This window comes from Gavialis gangeticus, unplaced genomic scaffold (assembly GCF_001723915.1).
Source record: "Gavialis gangeticus isolate Ggan-Ray unplaced genomic scaffold, GavGan_comp1, whole genome shotgun sequence".
NCBI classification, from domain to species: Eukaryota; Metazoa; Chordata; order Crocodylia; family Gavialidae; genus Gavialis; species Gavialis gangeticus.
In genome coordinates, this window is record NW_017729032.1 from 198587636 (window position 1) to 198596288 (window position 8653).

The 8653-nt window shown below is 44.3% G+C and overlaps 1 protein-coding gene across 1 annotated transcript in view; it reads right to left on the minus strand.

The window, feature by feature from the left end:
• The window catches only part of LOC109302303 (cilia- and flagella-associated protein 47-like), a 354798-nt gene that overhangs the window by 272844 nt on the left and 73301 nt on the right, over positions 1-8653 (minus strand). Inside the window, exons 14-15 of the mRNA XM_019523865.1 lie at positions 6680-6896; positions 419-663 (exon numbers count right to left, since the gene is read on the minus strand). Of these exons, the coding sequence (XP_019379410.1) occupies positions 419-663; positions 6680-6896 (462 nt within the window). The remainder of the gene's footprint in view (positions 1-418; positions 664-6679; positions 6897-8653) is intronic.

Consider the following 8653-nt stretch of genomic DNA (forward strand, 5'->3'; position numbering starts at 1 on the left):
TTCCGACCCTAAATCTATGAAACTATGAAACTATAAGCCAGGAAAACACTCTCAGGAATTAAGGGACATCCTACTTTGGAAATCCTAGGGTTCACAAAACCAGGCATCTCAAGCCCCAGGAGAACACATCACTCTTTGTCCTATACCATCAGTGGGCAGAAAACAAGGTAATGTGTGTTTCACCCAGTGAACAAGATCAGCTGTGCTGCAAAACTGATCCAATTCATCAGGTTACGTCCATTTCTACCCTATGTGGCTTTGTCATCAAATGGTTTTTGTTTCCAGGAAATTTGACCCATATCTTATTTCATTTTGTCAACCGATTGTCCTCACTCAACTTTAGCCAACTTTAAACACATACACATGCAACACTTTATTGTTTGCATATTATTTAAAATAACTTTAAAGCATACCATACCTTTGGCTGGCCGTATAGCAAATGCTGTTCCTTTCTCTGTGATTACAGGAGTCCAAGTAAAGTCAGCAAAATAATTTCTGCGATTATATAATCTAATGGTAGCTCTAAAACCTGTTTCTGCTAGGAAGCCAGGGGTAGGATTTAGAATCAGCTCTTTTACAGATAACTCAAGAGCAACAGGAACTGATTTTGCAGTTACCAGTACATGCCCCATATGTTTGTTGTTTATAGTGTAACTGACAGATCTGCAATATAGAAAATATGTGATCCAATCAATTATGTATACATTTGTTATTAAATAAGTGTTACACAGCATATAGTCATAAAGAGCAAGAAAATTCCCCTAAAATATGATATATGTTAAGCTTACTCAGTTATAAGGATGACAAAAGATTACTATTTATAATCGTTTACTCTCTTACTGTATAGTTGGGACATAACATTAATAAAAATGTACGGTTCTGATTCATTTAGTATTAATAATTAACTATACTGTTGCCTCTCTGCCAAAGGATAGCAGTTGGACAAGAAACTTGTTACCCAGAGTCAGTTTATTTTCTTATGGTAAGTATTTTAGTTGATGCTGGTTTTGATGTTGGCACTGCTCTTTATATCCTGCCCTATCTAGAAAGGCTCAAAATCACCATATACTGACAAATTTCTCTTGCATAGATCTCAGCCAGTCTGGCTACTTTTTCAGCAAGAACCGGGTGCTTGGGATTTCTGTGCCCCTTTGTCTCTCCCAAAATCTCCTGGTTAATTGCTACACTGGATGAACATTTGGCCTAATAAAGTGAATGGGGGTTTGGCCATTGACTTCTTGGGGCCAGGATTTCACCCACTGTTCCCTGTTCATAGGTTTATAGATTGTAAGGAGCTAGAAGGGACCTTGCAAGATCATCAGGTCCAGACCCCCTGCACTTGGTTGGAAAGACAACTGGGGTCAGGTAATTCCAGCGACATGACCATCCGGTTTCCTCTCAAAGCTTTCCAGGGTAGGTGTTTGCACCACCTCTGGAAGGCGTTTATTCCACAGTCTGGACACCCTGTGAAGAAGTTTTTCCTAGTGTTAAGCCTGAAATGGTCTTCCAGGAGTCTGTAGCCATTACTCCCAGTTTTCCCCAAAGGTGCCCTGGGTGAACACTTGTTTGCCGAGCCCTTGATGTATTACCCGATGTAGCAAAAAGCTGCTACCAAGTCCCTTCTCGGTCTTCTCTTTTTTTAGGCTGAAGAGGCCCAAGTCCCCCAGCCTTTCCTCGTATGGCTTGCCTTGCAAGTCTCTAATCATAAGGGTGGCTCTTCTCTGGACTCTCTCAAGTCTTTCCACATCCTTGTTGAAGTGCAACACCAAGAACTGGAGGTAGCACTCCAGCTGCAGTCTCACCAATACTAAGTAAAGTGGAAGAATCACTTCCTTGGTTTTGCTTGAGATGCATCGGTTGATGTATGCCAGAGCATTGTTTGCCCTGTTGGCTACAGCATCGCACTGACAGTTCATGTTCATACTATGGTCTATTATTGCCTGTAGGTCCCTTTTAGTTGTAGTGCTAATCAAATTGACGCCTCTGAGCCTGTATGTATGTTGAGATTTGTTCATTCTGAGATGGAGCACTTTACACTTCTCAATGTTGAACTTCATCTGGTTCTGATCTGCCCAACTTGCCAGGCTGTCTAGGTCCACCTGTATCTGCAGCCTATCTTCAAGCGTGACCACACCCCCCCATAACCTGGTGTTGCCCATGAACTTGGCCAGTGAACTCTTCACTCCTACATCCAAATCATTGATAAAGATGTTGAAAACCACTGGACCAAGCACAGACCCCTGAGGGACACCACTGGCCACTTCTCACCAGGAGGACACAGATCCTTTCATTAAAACCCTCTGGGTCCTACCCCATAGCCAGCTTCCTACCCACCTGACTGTCAAGCAGTTAAGCCCAGAACCCTCCAATTTTACTGTGAGAACATCATGGGGTACCAGAGGCCTTTTAGAAGTCTAGGTATACAATGTCAACCTCCCCTCTCTTATCCAGGTGACAAGTTACCTGGTCGTAGAAGGAGATGAAATTGGCAAGACAAAACCTGCCCACAACAAAGCCATGCTGGCTGTCGTTCAAAATCCTACCTTCTGAGTTAGGGTAATTGGCCTATAGTTGCCCAGGACCTCTCTCCTCCCCTTCTTGAAGATGGGCAAAACATTGGCCCTCTTCCAGTCTTCAGGGGCCTCCCCTGAGCGCTATGGGTTTTGGAACAGTTTCATCAGAGGTCCTGTGATGACTTTGGCCAGGTCCTTCTGTACTCAAAGATGAATTTCATCTGGTCCTGCTGACTTACAAATGGCTGACTTTAACTGATCATGCACCAGCTGAATGTCAACAGTAGGTAGGCAGTCATTCCCACCATTCTGAACCTTATCTAGTATGATTTTCCCCTTTATCCAGTGAAATACCAAAACAAAGTAGTCATTCAGGAGTTCAGTTTTCTTCTGAGTATTGGTAACCAGCTGTCCTGAGTTGTTAAGCAATGACCCCATGCTTCTATTTGCTTCCCTCATGTTTCTTACATACCTAAAGAACAACTTTTTGATGTCCTTGATTTCCATTGCTAGTTTAACTTCAGTCACCACCTTAGCCTTTCTAATCTGCTCCCTACAAGTGTAGGCCATTGTTGTATAGTCCTCCTTGAGGACTGTCCCAAGCTTCCATTGTTTGTACGTTTCTTTCTTCTTTTTCAAGAGGAGCATGATATCCCGATTAAGCCAAGAGGGCTTACCAACCCTTCTGCTACCTTTCTTCCACATGAGAATGGACTTCTTTTGAGTTTTGAGGATTATGATCTTGAGGAACAACCACTCTTCATGCACTCTTTTTATCTTCAGTCCCTGGTCCCGCAGTGCTTCCCCTACTATTGCCCTGAGCCTCTTAAAATTAGCTTTTTTGAAGTCCAAAACTTCAACCCTGCTAGCTGATTTGCCTGCCTTGCTGCGGACAGTGAACATGATGGTCTCATGGTTGCTGCTATATTCAAGTCGCTCAGCAGATTGTCTCCTTTGGTCAAGACAAAGTCAAGGAGAGCATTATCTCTGGTTGGCCCGTGCACTTCCTGAGTCAGGTAAAGCTCTTCAATACAGGTGAGGAAGCAATGCAACCAATCCAACTTAGCTGAGTGTTCCTCCCAAGTGATGTCTGAGTACTTGAAGTTGCCCATGATGACCATGTCCCATGGGTGTGCGGCCTCTGCCAGTTATTGAGAGGACTCAAGATTGAGCTCCTCCCCTTGGTTTGGTGGTCTGTAGTATACACCTACAGTTGGGTCTCTCCCACCCCCAGTTTGACCTGGAGGGTTTTGAACCGCTCTACTTTGGAGCCAATGTCAGCCTTCAAGGAGGTGTACTGCTCCCTCACATAGAGAGATACACCTCCACCTTTTTTTCCTACTTGGTCCCTTCTGTGCAAGGTGTAGCTGTCTATGGCTATGTTCCAATCATGTGTGGAGTCCCACCAGGTCCCTGTGATTGCTACTAGATCGTAATGCCCACTGGAGAGTAGGAGGGCATTTGTTCCTGCTTTGGACCTCAGACTTTCTACCTGGGAACCCCAAAGCCTTTACCTTATGCAAAATTGCTCAATTACTACCTAGGTGATATGAGGGGCAGGGGAAGATGGCAGGGGAGGACAGTTAGTTATAAAAAAATAAAGAGAGAGAAAGAAACTCACGAAAGTTTGTCTTTCTAGGCAAAGGACATTCAACACTACAAAATTTTCTTAATGGCTATAATAGTATCATGAACACTTCATCCTGGAACCTAGTTTACACCAGAAAAAGTTAATCTACATAGCTACCCAGTTTGAGCTGCATCAATAAACTCTTAGTATAAACATAATGAGCAGAATTATTTCACTTTCTGCACCCAAATAACAGCTTACATCAGTGTACCTAACTGTATATCCCAATGTCCTCCCATAGGAGGTAGCCCTTCCTATGTTTTAGCCTCAGTAGCTGAGTGGTTAGGACACTCATATAGGAAGTGGGCAACCTAGGTTCTAAACCCCTAGTTCTGTTACTCAGAGGACATCTGAATTTACATCTCTTCAAAGCACTGGGCCATAGGTCAAGCATTTACCTAGTTTCCTCTCTAGATCTCCTCATGAAGATTCACAGATTTTACAGACGTTTGGGCTGGAAGGGACCCCGGAGGAGCATCGAGTCCAGCCCCCCACCCCAGGGGCAGGAAGTCAGCAGGGATCATAGAATCCCAGCAAGATAAGCATCCAAATGTATTTTGAAGGCATTCAAATTGTGCGCTTGATCCGCCTCAGGTGGCAGTCTGTTCCAAACCTTGGGCAGACAGTGAAGAAGTTCTTTCTTATGTCCAGCCTGAACCGCTCACAGTGGAGTTTGTGGCCGTTCGATCTTGTCATTCCTTGGGGGGCTCTGGTGAACAGTCATTCCCCCAGATCCTGATGAGAACCCCTGATAAACTTATAGGTGGCCACCAGATCACCCCTGAGCCTGTGCTTTTCCAGGCTGAATAGCCCCATTGCTCTCAGCCTCTCATCATAAGGTCTGTTTTCCTGACCTCTGATCATGTGCGTGGCTCTCCTCTGCACCCTCTCAAGCTTCTCCACATCCTTTTTGAATTGCGGAGCCCAAAACTGGATGCAGTACTCCAGCTGCGGCCTCACCAAGGCCAAGTACAGTGGGAGAATGATGTCCCAGGATCTGCTTGAGAAGCATCTATGGATGCAAGCCAGCATTTTGCTCGCTTTACTGGCCGCAGCATCACACTGAAGGCTCATGTTCATCTTGTGGTCAACCATGACCCCCAAGTCCCTTTCATCTGTAGTGCTGGACTACCGAGCCTATAAGCATGGTGCAGGTTTTTCCTCCCAAGGTGGAGAACCTTGCATTTTTCAATGTTGAACACCATCAGGTTCTCGTCCGCCCATTTCATGAGTCTGTCCAGATCCACCTGGATCACCCTCCTGTCCTCAGGTGTGGATGCCTTACCGCAGAGTTTGGTGTCGTTGGCGAACTTGGCCAGTCCGCTTCTGACACCAATGTCCACATCATTGATGTAGATATTAAAACAGTATAGGCCCTAGGACACGGCCTTGTGGGACCCCACTGGTCACAGCACACCAAGACGATTGGCTCCCATTGACCACCACCCTCTGGGTCCTACCGCAGAGCCAGTTCCCCAGCCAGCGGATCGTGGTGACGACAAGGCCATAGTTAGCCAGTTTAACCAAGAGGTGATCATGGGATACCAGATCAAAAGTTTTTTTTAAAGTCGAAGTATATGACGTTGATCTCTTCCCCTTTCTCCAGGTGATAAGTCACCTGGTCATAAAAGGAAATGAGATTGGTCAAGCAAGACCTACCCGCAACAACCAAAGTTGAACCACTACACCATGAAACTAATACTTATTAGCTAACATGGTTGGAGAGAAGTTTCTTTTTAATCGGGAGCAATGATCTAGGGTAGAATACAAGACATGCTACTTTCCAGAGCAACATCCATCTCACTGAGCTGCTTATGCTTTAGCTTATGCTCTTCTTCCTTGCCCCACATATCTCTTTATCCTGATTGCTCAAGAGCCCAGCTTCAAAATGAGTGCTAAAGAAAGGTCTGAGTACAGAGTGTTGGCCTGACTGCTATACATGGTTAGAGAGATATGAGTTCCAACCCTCTCTGCAAGAACCCAGGTCTTCGGCTTCCTTGGGAAGTGCATAAAGTTCTGTTATTTAAGACATCTCCTCCTTCTCATTTATCCAGGGCTTACACTCAGGTATGTGTGTGTATATATAGCCATGGCCCTGCCCAGCCAGCATGTACATACTGCACGTGTTGAGTAGCCTTGCAAATGTTTACATACCTACACCAAATGGGCACCCAAAATTATGTTTACACAGCTGGAAAATTGCTATTTGGACAAGTAAAATAGAATTCTTCCCCCAAAACTTGTTCCCCAAATGAACAAGCAAAAAATTCTTTGCAATAATTCTGCATTTAAATTAAGGCTTTTTCCAATATAAAAATGCTATTAAATAAAAAAATGTTATTATAACAATATCACTATACTGGCAAAAAAGTATGCTCTGTAAAGCTGTCCTTTGTCTTCACACATCAACAATCAACAACATATATAATACATACAAAATTAGCACTTTCATCTTAATGTGTGTTTTAAATTATCATGAGAAAAATATCTACATTTAGGTAAAACCTAAAATCATGAGACAACAATATGGCCTTACTTTTGAAAATTTCCCAGGGTGCTTGGCTCATACACAACTGGAATATATGTTTTTGAAAGAGGTGGCACCACGTGTGACAATGGACTAGTCTGCTGCAGCTCTTCACTTGCAATTTCAACTTGTATCCAGATATGCACAGGCAGATTATTGATTATATGTATTTTTTTGATAGATGTAGAATACACACAAACTTCACCAAAGTCTATAGCAGAGGGACCTACAATATATATGAAGTGAGATCTTTATGTAATAAAAGTAAAAAGTCAAAAATCACAAACAAAAGTCTATACAGTTCACTATTTATCCATCCATCAAATAACAAAACTTAGGCTTCTGGCAGACATTAAGTTAGACATGCAATTGGGATCTGACAAATTCTATCTTCAGTCGCAAAAATTTTTAGTCAGTCCTGCCATGCCAAATGTGCATTGAAAGAGAGGTGATTTTTGACATCTGGAATAAAAATTCAGCATGTTCCAATCATGCAATTGATAGCTTCCGCACATGCCCACATGTTCAAATGGTGCCACAGGAAGTGAGACATCAGGGATCAGACCCTGATGCTTCACTTCCCACAGCATCTTGCCAGTGCCTGGGGAACCTGGGCTCCCAATCCAGGTCCTCCCCTGCCCAGCAAGCTGAAAGAACTGCAGTGCAGTTCTGTTGGCTCCCCCTGCACTGGTACATTCCCAACCTTGCTAGGAAGTTCCACATCCAGGGCTTTTAAAGGTACTGGGGTGCAGGGAACCAATGGACTTCCCCACACTGTAACTTTTAAATGCCTTGCTGTGTAGCCCACAAACAATGGATCTGATGAAGTCCCTCCACCTGCACAGAGATACACCATGGGGCTTTAAACTTGTCAGGAGGGAGGGTCTGGGATTGGGGTTGCACTGTAAGGCTGGTTATCCACCAGCAGGGGTGGACCCCACAGTGAAGCTAAACATGCCACACATACAAATGAAAGCACCAGACAGACCAGCCAGAAAGACGTTCCACATTACATCTGAAATGTCTTTGTGGCTAGTTTGCCATATTATGGTGTAATAAATTGGTTGAAAGTGTGGCATGTTAAAATTTATCAGGAAATTACCACATTAATCATGTAATAAATGTAACATCTGAAGAGGACCTATGTATGAAAAATAAATAAATCCACAATACTAGAGACAAAGTCAAATTAAAACCTGGGGTTTAATGATGCAGTTCATAATTTAGATCCATATATACACATCTTACTTCCATCTCTCTACAGTCTTAAAATAGCTTTTAAAGTATCAATGGATGCGTCTACATGATCTGTTTACTGCACAATTAATTAATTAGCTGCACAGTCTCAGCCTCTCTATGTACACCCATATTAGGTTGACGTAACCTAATTTACTCCGCAGCAGAATAGTATGTGTAAATATAAGTACTATCCTTCTGTGGAGTAAACAACTCTGCAGCAGGGCACACAAACACTGCCCCGGCTGGTTAGGGTATGAGATTGCTTCAGTGAGGGGGCTGCCTGCTGGCTAGCCCTGCATTTATGGTTTCATAGTTGGCAGGGTTGGAAGGGACCTGAACAGATCATCAAGTCTGACCCCCTGCCATGGCAGGAAAAACTACTGGGGTCAAACGACCCCAGCGAGGTGTTCATCTAGCCTCCTCTTAAAGACCCCCAGGGTAGGAGCCAGCACCACTCCGCTTGGAAGTTGGTTCCAGATCCTAGCCATCCTGACTGTGAAGTAGTGCCTCCTGATGTCTTGTCTGAATCTACCCTCTGCCAGCTTGTGACCATTATTTCTAGACACTCCTGATAGTGCTCTGGGGAACAGGGACTCCCCCAATGCCTGCTGGTTCCCTCTGACTAGTTTGTAACAGGCCACTAGATCCCCCCTCAGCCTTCTCTTGTGGAGGCTGAACAGGTTCAGGTCCCATAGCCAGTCCTCGTAGGGCCTGCCCTGCTGCCCCCTGACCATGGGAGTGGCC